Here is an 18,957-nt window from a genome sequence, read left to right as displayed (position 1 = left end):
GTCATACCTCCTCGTAATTTAGAGCTCGCTGACACTCGGCCGAGCTAAATTCTTGATTTGTAAAGCCGGCTTTACCACGCCTTACTAACAATGCATGCATTGCATGTAAAAATGCATGCATTTGAGTATGGATGAAGCGTTGATCTTTATATTCTCTCTACAGAAGTTGCACAAGATCTAGGAGGATGTCGACAACAAGCAGTGCCCAGAGTTTGGTTGACGTCAGCGGAAAGGCGGAAAAGGATTCTTCTGTGCGATCTGTCAGAGAGAAGAAACGCTACAAGTGTGAGGAGTGCAGCAGGCAGTTTAGTCAGTTAAGTTATCTAAAGAGCCACATGCGGACTCACACAGGGGAGAAACCCTTTAAGTGTGAGGAGTGCAGCAAGCAGTTCAGTCTGTTCCATCATCTGAATAGACACATGCGGTCTCACACAGGTGAGAAACCCTACAGATGTAAAGAGTGCAGCAATCAGTTTAGTCAGTTGGGTCGTCTCAAGATTCACATGCGGTCTCACACAGGGGAAAAACCGTACAGTTGTGAGGAGTGCAGCAAGCAGTTCCGTGAGCTACGTCATCTGAAGATTCACATGCGGACTCACACAGGGGAGAAACCGTACAGTTGTGAGGAGTGCAGCATGCAGTTTAGTCAGCTGAGTTCTTTGAAGATTCACATGCGGACTCACACAGGTGAGAAACCATACAAGTGTGAGGGGTGACAAACAGGTGTGAGTTTTATTAATGTAGCCAGCAGGTGGGGAAGTGAATCAGATTTAACAGTTGAGTCAGCAGTTGAACCTGAAAAGTTACACGCATTGGCACGTTGTCGGTAAAGCCAGTTCAGTTCGTGTTTTTGAGGCGCCAGCCTTTCTGGTATGTGCTTCATGTTGATCCCATGTACATAGTGAAGTTCAGTTACCCGTGGTGCAGCTGCCGTGGTGTTACTATTGTAAAATTTAGTTTTCAATATGTTGGTTTTGTTGTATTTGTATGATTTTCAAGTTCATTTTCTGTTTTGTAACTTGATGGTATATTGTGGATCTTGTTTGAAGTCAACAAGAACTAGCACGTTTTTTGTATCTTTAGGTCACACGAATTTTATTTGTTGTTTCTCGGATTTCCCGATCTTATTTTTTTCGATTTGAAAAAAAAAAAAAAAATTGATGGTCACACCTCATGTTAACAAAACTTTACCGCCTCTCCTATCTCTAATTAACTGTGGGCCTCAAATTCCAGTAGCTGTACGTTTATCATTTTTCTTTAAACTTCGGAATTTGCTACCAGGGACCCCCTAAATGTTGAAAGTTGAGGTTTTCCTGTCCGATCTCTCCTAACTCCGACTTTAATTTTTTTTTTCTAAAAGAAAAAATCCGAGAAGCAACAAATAAATTGGTGTGCCCTTTTAACATATTCACAAACAGTTTATCTACGTGAAAAAAGTAGAATTATGTTTGGTGTTTTGTAATTTCTGTGACGGTTCGTATTAGGTAGTAGTAGTAACGAAGTAGAACTTAACATAGTTACAAAATAAATGTTACGTTCTATTTAAAAAAAAAGTAAGCTAGAAATTAACACTGATTTGTAAAGTAGAACTGGAACTTAACAGTACACATTGTTTTTGTGCCTTCGTCGACATCTATTGAACAGTATTAATATCTACTGAAGGGCAAGATTAGTGAACTTGTTATTTTCCTTTTCTCCTAGGAGTAGTATCTCTAGCTATGTTCCGTAACATTATGGATTTTAGACTTGTAGTTAGATGGGAGAATAGTAGACCAATAGAGGTTAATACTTTTGTAGTATAAGTTCACTTTACTTTTTAATATCTATCTTTGTTATTAACTGCAATAGTTTGTATTCATCCATTTTGTTCAAAAAGTTGTTTAAAATAAACAGTTCGAACAATGCATGTAGTTTTTCTTTCACATTGAATTTGTACATAAGAACGTAGGAAATTCTCATTTACTTGTCATGCCAAGCAATAAAACACGGGATATATAGTACACGAGATACCAAGACCGTAAGTCCTGTCCATGTGAGATAATCTGTCCCTAGTAACTTGGAAAGTCACTAGGGACAGATTATCTAATCATTTTATTTTCCTTACACCATACCAGTGTTTAATAAAGACACATAATCTCTGAAGGATTATCCACCAATGTTACTTGCATATCCGCATATGGTCCACCAATACTCAATATCACAGAGCCGGCGTGTGGCTAGAAGCTTTAATGTGCGTCTACAACGCTACTGACGGTTGGTAATGTATGCTGACAGTATGTAGTCAGTAGGGATTAAAAAACGCCATGCCACCATGAAACAGACCAAACATTTCTCGTTGTGGCTGCCGTCCCTTGATATCCGACAAGACCGCAACGACACGCTCATAACATTCCACGTCAATATTAACATATCGAAACTGCAACAACCATTCCCATCATACACCAATGGGAAACAAAATGGCGGCACCCCTGGATGCCGGCTAACCAATACCGCAAACCTGTATTACATGTAATATCACTTCTCAATTTTAACTTGTACAATTTGCTCTTCTATATCATATCCTCATTACTACAACCTCAGCTTTCAACTGAGCGATGTCGCGACAACTATTGGATAACCAGGAGAAAATGCTTGACCCAAACAAAAGATTACTTCCGGGTCACATGACGCCTTCTTCCTGTTTACTCGGAGAGCGACAGCGGTTTGTAAAAGTTCCCGTCCTTCCGAGGCATAACACACAACTTTCGCGGCTTCAGAGACAACCTACTGGTGTTTCTGTGCAAGACTAGGGTTCCAGTTTGATCAGGTAAGACGATCTGTTTTATTTTGATCATAAAACTTGTCTAGATTTGACAGAAAGCTGAAGCGTGTCGTGATAAATTTTCCGTGGGGGTCCCGTCAACTCAACTCTATTTTCCTGTCTTCTGTGGGTGTGTAAAGATAGACCATAATTTGTTTACAGAAGGAAGTGATACATATGTTCCTTTGTAGCTTTGCTGTTTTCCGAACCTAAAATGGAGGAATTTTTTGTTAAATGTTTATTCAAAATTCACCCTGGGAAGCGATGAGGAAGGCAGAAGATAACGTAAACAAAATTATTGGGCCCTTGAGGGGTTTATAGGTGATCTTTCTTTAATGGCTTTATAAGGTTATAATCGTATTAAAGAGTAAACATGCAGGCGTGTTTAGGTATATCTACACTTGCAGAGTCAATTTGGCACTGTTTATTGTTGAAAAGAAGCGGCCTTTTGTTTGTTTGCCGGGCGCAGTTGAAATATGTAAACCCCTCCGTCCGCCCCTTGGCTTCCCACCATCTGGTGTTGATCATGGCGTGTTCCTTGTTATTTTACGGGGAGGTTCAGTAACTGATGCTTGGGCGTGCTTTCACAATTAGCGTTTTCTCTTTGCACATTCGGGGGCAATGTGGAACAAAAAAACGTCTGTTTTCGCTGAAGTTTGACCGAGTGATTTCACTCATTTTCCTGAAAATTGATAAGATTTTTTGAAGAGATTCTTTTGTTTTCACTGTAGCTACAAGCGTGGGGTGGCGTTAAGTGTCAAGAGTCGTACTCCTTTGATTTTGTCCTATTGTTATGCTCGTTAACAAAAGGTGTCCGTCCCTTTCGCATACGTTCATCTCATTAAAGGCCCGTTTTTCTTGAGAAAATCGAAGAAGACCGCAGGTCAGTTTCTCGTCAGGGTATTTGAGCTTGTAACTAAGTGGTAAAGATGAAACCGCACTTTTGCCGCTCACTACCCCTTCCTGAAAAAATAATGCATTGCGGGTCAATTAACATGACACTTTTCTAAATTGATCGTCCCTATTGTCTCTACAGAAGGTACACAAGATCTAGGAGGATGTCGACAACAAGCAGTGCACAGAGTTTGGAGTACGTCAGGAGAAAGGTGAAAAGGGATTTCTCTGTGCGATCTAACAAAGAGGAGAAACGCTACAGGTGTGAGGAGTGCAACAAGCAGTTCAGTCGACTGGATAGTCTGAAGACACACATGGGGACTCACACAGGGGAGAAACCTTACAGGTGTGAGGAGTGCAATAAGAAGTTCAGAGAGCTGGGTAATCTGAAGGCCCACGTGCGGACTCACACAGATGAGAAACACTATATGTGTGAGGAGTGCAGCAGGCAGTTCACTTTGCTCCATCATCTAAAGGCACACAGGATGACTCATACCGGTGAGAAGCCGTACAGTTGTGAGGAGTGCAGCAGACAGTTCAGTCGGCTGGATAGTCTGAAAAGACACATGCGCACTCACACAGGTGAGAAACCCTACACATGTGAGGAATGCAGCAGGCAGTTCAGTCGGATGTATAGTCTGAAGAAACACATGAAAACTCACAGAACAGAACTTGTATAAGTATGAGGAGTTAAACAAGTAATTCAGACAGCTTGGTCTTACGAGACACAAGCTCACTCACACAGGTGACAAACAGGTGTGTGAAACAGGTGTAAGGAGTTCTGATAAAGCCAACAGGTGGGGAAGTGAATCAGATCCGACAGTTGATTCAGCAGTTGAACCTGAAAAGTTACATGCACTGACACGTTGTCAGTAAAGCTAGTACAGTTCGTGTTTTTTAGGCGCAGCCTTTTCTTTTATGGGAGTCATATGGATCCCATGTAAATAGTGAAGTTCAGTTACCCGTTGTATTCTAGAATTTAGTTTCCAAAATGGCAGTTTTGTTGCATGTATATCATGTTTAGGTACATTTCCTGTTTCGTAACTTCTATGATGGGATATTGTAGATGTTGGTTGAATTGTTTCGCAGCAAACTAGAAGCCAACTAGAACTAGCACGTTTTGGTATAGTCACATAAAGTAGTAGTACTGATGTATGTCTACATGGAAAAGGGAGAATTTTGTTTGCTGTTTTGCAGTTCCTTTAAAGGTACATAGTAGATAGTGTTTGATGGTTTGCTAATGAAGTAGAGTTGAAAGAACATGCCTTTTAGAAATAGAACTTAACATTTATTTTGTAACTAAGCTAGAAACTAACACTGATTTGTAAAGTAGAACTAGAACTTAACATTGAAGATTGTTTTTGTACCTTCATCGACATTTAATGAACACTACTAAGCCAATGTCTAAAGATGAAGAATAGTGTTGTTTTTTTTTTCTTTTCTTGCAGCCTGAGATGATAATTGTCATTCCTCTTCTTCTTTTCTTCTAGGAATAGTATCTCTAGCTATATAGACCATAACTTTATAGATTTTAGGCTTGCAGTTAGATGGGAGAACAGTAGACCAACAGAGGTGTTAATACTCTTGTAGGATAAGTTCACTTTACTTATTAATATCTATCTTTATTGTTGTTTTCGACAGTTTGTATTGATCCATTTTGTTAAAAGTTGTTTCAAATAAATAGTTGGCACTATGCATGTAGTCTTTATTTCAAAATGAATTTGTTACCACATAAAAAGTATAGGAAACTCACATTTACTTATAGTCCCAACCATTAGAAGGCGAGATATCTAGAACACCAGATATGAAGACCGGAAGTCCTGCTGCATTTTTTTAAAGTCACTAGGGGCCGATTATCTCATCATTTCATTTCCCCAACACTTGAGGCCGTGTTAATTAATACATACGATCTCTGTATGATTATCCACCAATACTCATTATCATATAGCCAGGGGACGTGGGCCAATCAGAAGGCCCCATTTCATGCTGGTTATGACGCCGTAACAGCCGTGCATTAAATTTTTGATTATCACATATGTGATAAAACTGTTGAAAGTTTAAACCAATGAACTGAGGACAGGCAAACAGGACGCTGGCCAATCAGAATGAGATATCCAGGAATCGTCCATCTGCCAAGATAGGGGAATAAGTACAGGCATGGCAGGGGGAATGGCTCCCTCTATTAACATCGGTAGTTTAACTTTGTTCAAAGAAAACATTTGCTGTCTTAAAACAACATTGAATTACCTATAATATTTAAGACAATAAAATCTATTTCAAGTCATGTCCGATTTAAACTGCAAATGGAAAATAAATTTATTTGCACCCCCGCCCAATCAAGTTCAGACGACAATAACAGTCCGCCATTGAGTAGTGGTCATGGCGCTGGAGGACCAAAATGCTACCTTTCTTCGGAGAAGTCGTGTCTGGGTTCGTAGTGAACGAGATTCTCAAGAGCTGTGAAGCACAGGGATCCCGGAATACCTCAGGAAAGTCGGCAGAGATTTAGCGCCTGATACGAACGAACTCGACAAACTGGAGAATGGGCGAGTGGAGAAATACGGAGCGTGCAACAGTTTGTAACATAATGAATCGACTTTGTTCTTATTTTAAGCCTTGGAACAGAAATACATTTCACGTACAAGTTTTATGTTGTTCAAATTCACTGTTCAAATGTATGTACTGAATAAAAGATGTATGTTTAACCCTATTCAGACCGGAGGGGGGGGGGGCTTTTGAGGCCTGCGCCAACTTCGATGTCCTACAACGCCAGAACGCCTTACGCTAAAGCCACCAAATTTGGTGAGTTTTCCTAAAATATTGTTGGCAACAAAGTTACGAAGTTTGTCAAATTTTCCATTTTTTCGTGTTGCCATGGCAACCGTTTGCTGACAGGCAGTTTTGCCAAAAATCACTATTTTTGGTTCTAACAATGTATTTTTCACATTTATTTGCTATATTACTGCTATTTACTGCCTGACATCCAGATCAATGGTTTGGATCCCAGCGACACACCTAGTATTGCTAACGCAATAAACAAATCCCTTGCAACTGTGATCAACTCCCTACCGCCGTTGGATTTATCATTGCTACCAGCTTACCTACCGGCCCGACCTCCGCCTACAGTAAATCACTGGGACGTCTACATGAAGTTGCAAAAGGTCAAGACTCGTAAAGCGGCTGGTCCCGACGCCATTCCCGGCAAGCTGATCAAAGAGTTTGCTTATGAATTGAGTGTTCCGCTGGCAGACATACTAAACTCATCGCTCCAACAAGGTTTAGTACCAGATGAAAAACGCCACTGTAGTCCCAGTCCCCAGGTGCAAACCACCGTCCGTAAATGAACTTCGGCCTATCTCTTTAACATCACTCCTGAGTAAGGTCGCAGAAAACTTCATCTGCCAGTGGGCTATGACAGACATCCTCCCGAACATTGACGCTCAGCAGTTCGGTGGGATTAAAGGCCGATCCACCACTCACTGCCTCCTAGACATGACAAACACTTTATTCTAGGCATGTGACAAGCCTAATACTCTTTGTTCCCTAGTCTCTACTGACTATAGCAAAGCTTTCGACAGAGTCAGCCACACAGTCGCGATTTGCCGTCTTGTTGAACTCGGCCTGCGGCCTTCGTTGGTCAGATGGATAGCCGATTTTCTCACAAACAGGCGCCAAGTGGTGCGATACCACGGCTCGTGTTCAAACAGCGTTCTGATCACTTGTGGTCTGCCACAGGGTACGTTACTGGGCCCCCTTATCTTCACTGCTTACATTAATAGTGCAGCACAAGAAGCTCTGTCCAAGCGCTGGAAATTTGTTGATGATTTGAACATGCTGGAAGTCCGAAACCCACCTGTAAGCCCGTCACACCTGCAACAGGACCTAACTGACTTGGACAGCTGGTCAAAAGAAAGCCACATGATGCTCCACCCTGGAAAGTGCAAAGTTATGTACATACAATTCAACAGAGTCCCTTACATCCCTCGCCCACTCATAGTCAGTAATGTTGTCCTCCAAGAAGTACCATCTATGAAAATCCTTGGAATACATCTTCAATCAAACCTGAAGTGGAACACTCATGTCAACACTATGTATAAGAAAGCCAGTCAACGGCTCTTTCTCCTATGTAAACTCAAACACTTCAGCCTCCCAACCGAAGATCTTGTGACAGTCTACATCACTTACATCCGTCCCATAACTGAGTACTGTGCCCCCGTGTGGCACCTCGGACTACCCAGCGTGCTCAGTAAGAAGATCGAATCTGTTCAAAGACGTGCCTTCAGAATCATTTTAGGCCCTGACTCTACGTCCTACACCAAGGCATGTGACTTACTAGACCTACCCACACTCGAAGACCGTCGCGAAGCCTTAACGATGAAGTTCGCCAGATCACTGCAGTCATCTGAGCAATTCAGACACCTTCTCCCTTCTTCTCGGGGGGAAATAAGCGGAAGGTCGACACGATCATCACAGAAACTAGACATTATACACTGTAAGACTGACAGATATAGATCCAGCGCTGTTCCTCACATGACTAGACTTCTGAACGCTTAATTGCCTTCGCTGTGTTCGCTACTCGTTGTGTTTTGAACTGTTTTATATATGTATGATAATATTCTATATATATGTATGATATTCTATGAACATCTGTGATTTAAATACCCGGAAACTGTATCAACAAAGCTAAGCCAAAGTTAAGCTGAAGACAATTTGGATTTCAAAGGATATCAAGGCTATGACACAGTTAATGCAAATGAGTCAATTAGCTCCTGTTGTTTTAGTTACAGGAGCTAATCCAAATTGTCTTCAGCTTGACTTTGGCTTAGCTTTGTTTTCTTTGGAATCCAAATTGTCTTCAGTCTGAATTGTCTTACAACCTTTCCTATTGGACATCTGAAATTGTCTTCATTCATAGTTAGAGTATAAAAGACCTGTTTCTTGCAGATCACTTCAGTGTCACTGACGAAGGAAAGTGGATTATTTCCGAAACGTCTGACCGTTTCAAAACCATATCCAGTTGCTTGAGTAACTATTTTTGGCGGATCGTTCCTATTGTCTCTACATACAGTAGCTACACAAGATCTAGGAGGATGTCGGCAACAAGCAGTGCCCAGAGTTGGGGTGACGTTAGGAGAAAGACGGAAATGGATTCTTCTGTGCGATCTGTCAGAGAGGAGAAAAGCTACAGGTGTGAGGAGTGCAGCAAGCAGTTCAGTCGACTGGGTCATCTTAAGGAACACATGCGGACTCACACAGGGGAGAAACCCTACAAATGTGAGGAGTGCAGCAAGCAGTTCTGTCTGCTGGGTCATCTGAAGACTCACATGCGGACTCACACAGGGGAGAAACCCTACAGGTGTGAGGAGTGCAGCAGGCAGTTCAGTCAGCTGGAGAGTCTGAAAAGGCACATGCGAACTCACACAGGTGAGAAACCCTACAGATGTGAGGAGTGCAGCAAACAGTTCAGTAAGCTGGGTAATCTAAAAACTCACATGCGGACTCACACACGGGAGAAACCCTACAGGTGTGGTGAGTGCAGCAGGCAGTTCAGTCATCTATGTAATCTGAAGAAACACATGCGGACTCACACAGGTGAGAAACCCTACAGGTGTGAGGCGTGCAGCAAACAGTTCAGTGAGCTGGGTAATCTGGAGAAACATATGCGGACTCACACAGGGGAGAAACCTTACAGATGTGAGGAGTGCAGTAGGCAGTTCAGTGTGCTGGGTAATCTAAAGACTCACATGCGGACTCACGGGAAACTCAAAGGTGTGAGAAGTGCAGCATGCAGTTCCGCGAGCCAGGTGGTCTAACCTACGTGCACTCGTAATGAACACTGGGAGAGTGAATCACATAGTTCACCTAGCTGTTGTTCCTGAAGACTTACTAGTATTTGCCTTACCAGCACGTCATCAGTAACGTCACTTTTAGCTAGTGTTGTTGAGGCAACAGCTTTTCTGTTATGTTGACAGTTCCTCTCTGAAGAAGTCATTCTGGATTAGATTTGAACTGCGTTTTGTTAATGAAGAGTCAAAGTGTACTTTCCATCACAAATAATCGGACTTACCCAAGTCTTCGATGGACTAACTCCAAACTTGTCATAAAATGAGCATTTCACCGCTTCTGTGACGTCAGGTTGTTTAGAGACGGGGCCTGCCATATACTTTCCGCAAATCATGGTCGCTCACCGAGCCACGTTCTATCAGCATAACGTGACGTCACAAAAACGGTGGATTGTTCATTCTTTGACGAACACTTAAATTAGACTGTGTAAATTTGGGTCCAATCTTTGTGGTAGAAATTACAGACAACATTTTTCTCTTATTGAAGTTTGGATTCCACATGAATAGTTGGTTGGGGTTTTATAGAAGTTAGTTTCTAAGATGTTTTGTTGGAAGCATATCGTATTCAAGTTGAGTTCCTATCTCAAAAGAACAAACTTAGCATTGTTTTGGTAAAGTAGAACATAACGTTATTTTCTTCAAGTGGAATTTAACATTGTTTTGTATTTTTCAATCTACAACCAAGGATGTTACGTCCTTGCTAGAACTTAACATAGTTTTGTTAGCTAACGTTACATCTTAACATTGTTTTTTTACCTTTATTAACAAATGAGGAACAGTAGCAAGTACAAGAGAAAGAGTACCTCCTTTACGAGTGAACTTACAACGAGCAATGTATTATTTTCCTGTTCTTCTAGAAATAGAAGCTCTAGCTCTACTTTTTTGCATATATTTTAGGCTTGTAGTTTGAATTGTTATACATCTTAGGCTTGTAGTTTGAATTGTTATACATCTTAGGCTTGTAGTTTGAATTGTTATATATTTTAGGCTTGTAGCTTGAATTGTTATATATTTTAGGCTTGTAGTTTTAATTTAGATGGTATAACAATAGACTGGTAGAAAATGTTAATAGTTTTGGGAGAAATGTTAACTTTACTGATGAGCAACTTTCTTTGTTGATTTTTGATTGTTTGCATTTATCTATTTTGTTAGGAGTTGCTTTCAAATAAACACTAAAAACAAGCATCTGGTTTTTATTTCACTTTGAATTTGTTACCACATGAGAAGTATAGGAAAATCCCATTTACTTATCGTGCCAACGATTACAAGGCAAGATATCTAGAACACCAGATAAGAAGACCGGAAATCCTGCTGCAGTTTCTTTGAAAGTTACTAGGGGCCAATTATCTTATCATTTCATTTTCCCAACACCTGAACAGTGTCAATATACACACGATCTCTAGGATTATCCACCAATGCTCAACATCACAGAACCGGGCTGTCACGACTAAGAAACTTAAATGTGCGCCTACAACGCTACTGACGGTTGGTAATGTATGCGGACAGTAGTCAGTAGGGATTAAAAACTCCACCATAAAACAGAACCAACATTTATCGTTGTGGCTGCCGTCCTTTTATATCCGACAAGACCGCAACGACACACTCATAACATTCCACCTCAATATTTACACATCGAAAATGCAACACCGCAAATTCCCATCAAATTCATGCACCACCGGGAAACAAAATGGCGGCGCCCGTAAACGCAGGTCTAATCATATCGCAAACCTGTTATACATGTAATTTTATGTCTCAGGTTACACAATAGGCTCTTCTGAATTATATCCTCACTACTACAATCTCACCATTGAGCTGAACGATGTCGCGACAACTGTTAGATAACCAGGAGATGATGTTTGACCCAGAACAAAATATTACTTTCGGGTCACATGACGCCGCCTTCCTGTTTATTCGGAGAGTCGAGAGCGACAGCGGTTTGGAAAAGTTCCCGTCCTTCCGAAGCAAAGACCACAACTTTCTCGGCTTGAGAGACAACCTTCTGGTGGTTGTGTGCAAGACTAAGGTTCAAGTTTGTTCAGGTGAGGCGATTCGTTGTATTTTGACCCTAAAACTTCTGTAGGTTTGACAGAAAACTGAAGTGATTTTGGTGGGGGCCCTCGATCCTCTCAACTACTAGTAATTAAACAGTGAACTCCAGTTTTCTGTTTTCTGTGGGCGTGGAAAAACACACCATAGCTTGCAGAAGAAAGTGGTACTCATGTTCCTTTATAGCTTTGCCGTTTTTCTCGCCTAAGATGGAGGGAATTCTTTGTCAATGTTTATTCAAAATTCACACGGGGAAGCGAGGACGAAGACAAGAGATAATGTAAACAAATTGTCGGGGCCCTGTAGGGGTTTACCGGGGGTCTTTCTTTCAAGAAAGTTTTGGGTTGTAACCATCAAAATGGGTGAAACTGCATTTGTGTTTAAGTGTGTTTCACGTATATGTCAATGTTCAAGTAACGTTTTACTGGTATGAAGGAAGGGCGCAGTTGTTGTATGTACGCTATACTGTAAACCCCCTCCGTCCGCCCCTTGCCCCGCTATTCTAACATCTGGTGTTCATCATGGCGTGTTCCTTATTTTATTTTTACGGGAGGGTTCGCTTAGACATGGTTTCAAATTTCAGGGTTTTCTCTACTTTTGTGGACAACTTGCGTGGAACAAAAAGGACTTCCAATTTTGCTGATGTTTGGCCGAGTAATGTCACAGATTTTACCTAGAAATTGATAAGAATTCGAGAGATTCACCATGTCTTTGTTTTCACTGTAGCTTCAAGCATGGGGTAGCATCTAGCATCAGAAGCATCGCTCCTTTGTTTTTGTCCTATTGTTAAGCTCGTATTCAAACAATAGATGTCTGTCCCTTTCGCATACGTTAATCCCATTAAAAACGCCAACAAGAAGGAAAACCGCTACATTGTATATCCAAAGCATCAGACCAGGTTCTCGCCTGTTAGTGTTACATGTACATGTACTTGTAGCTATGAGAGCATCAAAAATCGCACACCTTTGTGTTTGTCCTTTTATTATTCTCGTAAAAAATAGGTGTCGGTCCCTTTCGCATAGTATTACGTTAATCACATTACAAGCACGAAGTAAAACCCAGCACATTTGAGCCCCGTAATTTCTGTCCGAATTTTGTAATCTCCAAGCAGATACTACGGTGGGAAAAGATGATATCTTAAGCTGACAGAAGGAGTGTAGCCGGCAAAGTAGTCTGAGTTTTCCACTTTCTTCTTGGAGATTACAAGGCAGAATTTTATTTGTTGCTTCTATTTTCCATGAAAATTGTGTTTCCGTGGCAAAGGAAACCGCATTTTCGCCCCTCACTACGAATCACTGAAGGATACATGCCTTGCACACTCAAATAACTAAGGATGAAGCTGCTTCTCTTTTATACTTTAATGATCTGTGGCAACAAAAAAAACCGTATTCATGTATTGCGGTCCACATAGCTTCTAGTATGGATAAAACATTTCTAACTTGATCGTTCCTTTTGTCTCTTCAGAAGTTGCACAAGATCTAGGAGGATGTCGGCAACAAGCAGTGCCCAGGGTTTGAGTGACGTCAGGAAAAAGGCGAAAAAGGATTCCTCTGTGCGATCTGTCAGAGAGGAAAAACGCTACAGGTGTGAGGAGTGCAGCAGACAGTTCAGTAAGCTGGGTCATCTGAAGGCTCACATGCGGACTCACACAGGGGAGAAACCCTACAAGTGTGAGGAGTGCAGCAGGCAGTTCAGTCAGATGGGTGATCTGACTATTCACATGCGAACTCACACAGGTGAGAAACCCTACAGGTGTGAGGAGTGTAGCAGACAGTTCAGTAAGCTGGGTTATCTGAAGGCTCACATGCGGACTCACACAGGGGAGAAACCGTACAGGTGTGAGGAGTGCAGCAGGCAGTTCAGTCAGGAGAGTAATCTAAAGAGCCACATACGGACACACACAGGTGAGAAACCCTACAATTGTGAGGAGTGCAGCAGACAGTTCAGTCTTTTCAGTCATCTGAAGACTCACATGCGGACACATACAGGCGAGAAACCCTACAAGTGTGAGGAGTGCAGTAGCCAGTTTAGTCAGCTGAGTCATCTGAAGACTCACATACGCACTCACACAGGGGAGAAACCCTACAGGTGTGAGGAGTGTAGCAGGCAGTTTAGTCAGCTGGGTGATCTGAAGAAACACGTGCGGACTCACACAGGTGAGAAACCCTACACATGCGAGGAGTGCAGCAGGCAGTTTAGTCAGCTGGGTGATCTGAAGAAACACATGCGGACTAACACAGGTGAGAAACCGTACAAATGTGAGGAGTGCAGCAGGCAGTTCAGTCAGCTGGGAAATCTTAAGATACACATGCGGACTCACACGGGAGAAACCCTACAGATGTGAGGAGTGCAGCAGGCAGTTTAGTCAGATGGGAAATTTAAAGACTCCTATGCGGACCCATAGGGGACTCAAAGGTGTGAGGAGTGCAGCATGCAGTTCAGCAAGCCACGTGGTCTAACCTACGTACACTCGTAATGAACACTGGGAGAGTGAATCACATAGTTCACCTAGCTGTTGATCCTGAAGACTTACTAGTTTATGATTTACCAGCCCGTCATCAGTAAAGTCACTTTAAGCTAGTGTTGTTGAGGCAACAGCTTTTCTGTTATGTTGAAAGTTCCTCTCTGAAGAAGTCATTTAGGATTAGATTTGAACTGCGTTTTGTTAATCAAGAGTTTAAATGTTCTTTTCAACACAAACAATTGGACTTGCCCAAATCCTCGACGGACGAACTCCAGACTTTGTCAAGGATTGAGAATTCCACCGCTTCTGTGACGTCATGGTCGCTCACTGAGTCATGTTCTCTCTGAATAAGGTGACGTCACAAAAGCAGTGGATTGTTCTTTCCTTGACAAAGACTTGAGTTGTACCGTTGTAAATTTGGGTCCAATGTTTGTTGTAGAAATTACAGACAGCATTTTCCCATTATTGAAGAAGTTTTGATTCCACATGAATAGTTGGTTCTGTTTTTTTTTCTTAGAAGTTAGTTTCTAAGATGTTAGTTTTGTTGAAACCTTATACTATTCAAGTTGATGCCCTGTTTTAACTTCTATGATCGTCTTGGTGGAATAATTAACAACTTAACATTGTTTTTGTAAAGTAGAACATAACATTTTTTTCTGTAGTTTAACTTATCATTGTTTTTTTAATGCAGAACTTAATTTCGAAGCTATGTAACTATGTAACTAAATAGTTTTTTTTTTACCTTCATTGACAAATGAGGAACTGTAGCAAGTTATTGAGTAAAACGGAAGGAGTTTCTCCTTTACAGTGAACTTACAACAAGCGATGATGATAAATGTACTATTTCCTGTTCTTCTAGTAATAGTAGCTCTAGCTTTGTTTCTTGATATATTTTAGGCTTTTAGTTTGAATTTAAATGGGTAAAAAATAGTTGAGTGAGATAAGATAACTTTACTGATAAGCAACTCTCTTTGTTTTTGATAGTTCGTATATATCTATTTTGTTTACAGTTACTTTCAAATAAACACTAAAAAAACAAGCATGTAGGTTTTATTTCACATTAAATTTGTTACCACATGGGGAATATAAGAAAATTCGCATTTACTTATGTCCCAAACATTACAAGGCGAGATATCTAGAACACCAGAAATGAAGACCGGAAGTCCAGCTGCAGTTTCTTTGAAAGTCACTAGGGGCCGAATATCTAATCATTTCATTTCCCCAACACCTGTACAGTGTTATCATACACACGATGTCTGTATGATTATCCACCAATGTCCAAAATCACAGAGCCGGTCTGTGGCTAGAAGCTGTAATGTGCGTCTCCAACGCTACTGACGGTTGGTAATGTATGCGGACAGTAGTCAGTAGGGATTAAAAACACCATCATAAAACAGAACCAACATTTATTGTTGTGGCTGCCGTCCCTTTATATCCGACAAGACCGCAACGACACGCTCATAACATTCCACGGAAAATTGCAACACCCATTCCCATCATACACCACTGGGAACCAAAATGGCGGCGCCCGTGGACGCTGGCTAAGGACTCAAACCTGTAATACATGGAATATCATTTCTCAATTTTATCTTGTACGATTGGCTCTTCTAAATTATATCCTCTTTACTGAAATCTCAGCATTCAGCTGAGCGATATCGCGACAACTGTTGGATAACCAGGAGATGATGTTTGACCCAGAACAATAGAATACTTCCGGGTCACATGACGCCGTCTTCCTGTTTACTCGGAGTGTCGAGAGAGACAGCGGTTTGGAAAAATTCCCGTCTTTCCGAAACTAAAATCGCAAAATAAGCGGCTTTAGCGACAACCAACTGGTGTTTCTGTGCAAGACTAGGGTTCAAGTTTGTTCAGGTAAGACGTTGTGTTGCATTTTAAGTAAAAAATCTCTGTAGATTTGATGCCGAAGCGTGTCATGATTTTGGGAGGGGTCTCGTACGGGTCCCGTCAACTGTAACTCAGTTCCATTTTCTTGTCAACTCAGTTCCATTTTCTTGTCAGCTACATCATCATGGGTGTTGAAAAATAGACCATAGCCTGCAAAAGACCGATACACATGTTCATTTGTAGCTTTGCTGTTTTCCGCAATTAAAATGGAGGAACTTTTTTTATCAATGTGTATTCAAAATCCACACGGGAAGCAAGAAAGAAGACAGAAAACAACGACAACGTAAACAAAATTCTTGGGCCCTACAGGGGTTTATAGATGATTTTTCTTTCACGAATTTGTGGCGTTGTAATCGTAAGAACGAGTGAAACTGTAGGTGTATATACTTATATTTTACATTTACAGAGTGGGTTTTGTAGTGTTTAGTGGTGTTAAGAAACGTCTTGCTGGTATGAAGGGCGCAGTTGAGATATGAACGGTATACTGCAAACCCCTCGGTCCGCCCTTGTTCCGAAAACTGTCCATTCCACATCTGGTGTTCATCATGGCGTGCTCCTTACTTTACGGGGAGGTTCAATAACTGCCCTAAAGACGTGTTTTCAAATTTAGGGTTTCAAATTCAAGGTTTTCTCCTTATTTTTTCAGAAGACAGTTTGATTAGCAAAAAAAAAAAACTCATTTCGGTGAAGATTGACCGACTGACGCCACATATTTTGCTGAGAAATCGGTAAGAATTTGAGAGGTCACCATTTATGTTTGTTTCTGATTGTAGCTATGAGCTTTCGGTGGCGTATGGCGTCTAAAGTCACACAACCTTGTTTTTGTCCTATTGTTATGCTCGTAATCAATAGATGTCGATCTTGTTAGCATACGTTAATCTCCTCAAAACCGTTTTTCGTGACAAAATTGTAGGAAACCCGCAAAATCCAAAAAGTCAGACTGCAGACCAGGTTCTCGCAAGCGCATTGGAGCCTGTAGTTTGCTGCTATTATTATCTACTGAAGGGAATCTACGCTGTGTTTTACTGTGATTTCTGCGTGCATTTCGGCAAAATCCTACTAGTCCTAGTATTCGTTCCTACTTTTTCCATGAAAATTATGTTCCTATTGCATAAATAAACCGCACTTTCACCGCTTATTTACCCTCACTGACGAATTCATACAATGCAGACCAAATAATAAAATAGCTATGGATGAAATATTTCTAACTTGTTCGTTCATATTGTCTCTACAGTAGGCACACAAGGTCTAGGAGGATGTCGACAACAGGCAGTGGCAGTGGCCAGAGTTTGGGTGACGTCAGGAGAAAGGCGAAAAAGGATTCTTCTGTGCGATCTAACAAGGAGGAGAAACCCTACAAATGTGATGAGTGCAGCAAGCAGTTCAGTCAGCTTGGTGCTCTGAAAATCCACATGCGGACTCACACAGGTGAGAAACCCTACAGGTGTGAGGAGTGCAGCAGGCAGTTCAGTGAGCTGGGTGCTCTGAAGACTCACATGCGGACTCACACAGGAGAGAAACCCTACCAGTGTGAGGAGTGCAGCAAGCAGTTCAGTCAGCTAGGTACTCTGAAGAATCACATGCGCACTCACACAGGTGAAAAACCTTACATGTGTGAGGAGTGCAGACAGCAGTTCAGTAAGCTTGGGAATCTGAAGACGCACATGCAGACTCACACAGGAGAGAAACCGTACAAGTGTGAGGAGTGCAGCAAGCAGTTCAGTCAGCTGGTTCATCTTAAGGTACACATACGGACCCACACAAGGGAGAAACCTTACAAGTGTGAGGAGTGCAGCAGGCAGTTCAATGAGCTGGGTACTCTGAAGAGACACATGCGGACTCATACAGGAGAGAAACCTTACAGGTGTGAGGAGTGCAGCAGGCAGTTTAGTGTGCTTTGTGATCTGAAGACTCATATACGGACTCACACAGGGGAGAAACCCTACAAGTGTGAGGAGTGCAGCATGCAGTTCAGTCGGCTTGGAAATCTGAAGAGACACATGCGGACTCACACTGGGGAGAAACCATACACATGTGAGGAGTGCAGCAGGCAGTTCAGTCGGCTGTATAGTCTGAAGAAACACATGGAAACTCACTCAACGGATCTTGTACAAGTGTGAGGAGTTAAGCAAGGATGTCCGTAAGCTTCGTCATCTTAATCAAGCTGATGAAAATGCTTGCTTGTGAGTCAGCTTGTGTCAATTAAATGGACACAAGTTGACTCACCCAGGCGAGAATCAGCTGTGAGGATTACTAATGAAGCCAGCAGGTGGGGAAGTGAATCAGATCCGACAGTTCAGTCAGCGGTTGTTCCTGAAAAGATACATGCACTGACACGTTGTCAGCAAAGCCAATTCAGTTCGTGTTTTTTAGGGGCGCCAGCCTTTTCTGTTATGGTGTTCATTTTGATCCCATGTAAATAGTGAAGTTCAGTTTCCTGTAGTGTTCCTGTATCAAGTTTATTTCTTGTTTTGAAACTTCTTTGATGGAATATTGTAGATCATGTTTGATTGTTTTGTAGCAAACTACTAGAATTAGAACGCTTTGTATCTTTATTGACATGTTTACATACAGTAACGAGGTATGTCCACAAGGGAAAAAGTAGAATTGTATTTCTTGGAAGTACATTGTGTTGTGATTCTTATCTTTGACTTGTATGATGGTTAATTCACGTTTCTTTCATTTGATTGTTTTGTACCAAACTTACTACTAGAATTGTTTTTGTACCTCCATTGCTACTGAACATATAACCTGTTATAATAAATCCTTGTTATTGTACTCTACTAGAAATAGCTATGTTTCTTAACGATAATTTTAGACTCGCGGTTTCAGTTTAAATAAGAGAACAACAAAAGTAGTGGTAAGAATTCTGTTAGATATGATCAGTTACTGATTAGTAACTATCCTTGTTGTTGATTTTGATATTCACCTGTTTTGTTAACAGCTGATTTGAAATAAACAGTTCGAAAATAAATGTAATTTGTCATACACGTTGAATTAGTTAC

At 41.4% G+C, this 18,957-nt stretch overlaps 2 protein-coding genes, 1 long non-coding RNA gene and 1 pseudogene across 3 annotated transcripts in view; all 4 read left to right on the top strand.

Annotated features, from left to right (window-relative positions):
- LOC118427868 overlaps nucleotides 1-236 on the top strand; it is a 2,031-nt gene extending 1,795 nt beyond the window's left edge. The window contains exon 2 of the long non-coding RNA XR_004832597.1: nucleotides 164-236. This is a non-coding gene — a long non-coding RNA (uncharacterized LOC118427868). The remainder of the gene's footprint in view (nucleotides 1-163) is intronic.
- Nucleotides 237-419: 183 nt separating this feature from the next.
- LOC118427954 (zinc finger protein 625-like) lies at nucleotides 420-5,147 on the top strand. The gene is made up of 4 exons (XM_035837920.1): nucleotides 420-529; nucleotides 3,837-3,956; nucleotides 4,041-4,192; nucleotides 5,143-5,147. Exons 1-4 carry the CDS (start codon nucleotides 420-422, stop codon nucleotides 5,145-5,147), a joined length of 387 nt encoding a protein of 128 aa, XP_035693813.1.
- Nucleotides 5,148-11,356: 6,209 nt separating this feature from the next.
- On the top strand, nucleotides 11,357-18,926 carry LOC118427950 (annotated as a pseudogene).
- The window catches only part of LOC118427815 (zinc finger protein 678-like), a 161,529-nt gene continuing 158,281 nt past the window's right edge, over nucleotides 15,710-18,957 (top strand). The window contains exon 1 of the mRNA XM_035837779.1: nucleotides 15,710-15,919. The gene's annotated coding sequence lies outside the window, so the exon portion shown is untranslated. The remainder of the gene's footprint in view (nucleotides 15,920-18,957) is intronic.

This window comes from Branchiostoma floridae, chromosome 12 (assembly GCF_000003815.2).
Source record: "Branchiostoma floridae strain S238N-H82 chromosome 12, Bfl_VNyyK, whole genome shotgun sequence".
Lineage (NCBI taxonomy): Eukaryota > Metazoa > Chordata > Leptocardii > Amphioxiformes > Branchiostomatidae > Branchiostoma > Branchiostoma floridae.
This window is presented reverse-complemented; position numbering and strand designations above follow the sequence as displayed.

Excerpts from the sequence above, each read along its gene's own strand:
- LOC118427954 (XM_035837920.1), top strand. The coding sequence starts at position 420 with ATGCGGTCTCACACAGGTGAGAAACCCTACAGATGTAAAGAGTGCAGC. Across the intron at positions 530-3,836 it reads TCTCACACAGGGGAAAAACC|AAGGTACACAAGATCTAGGA; the intron begins GTACAGTTGTGA and ends TTGTCTCTACAG. Across the intron at positions 3,957-4,040 it reads AAAGAGGAGAAACGCTACAG|GTGTGAGGAGTGCAATAAGA; the intron begins GTGTGAGGAGTG and ends GAAACCTTACAG.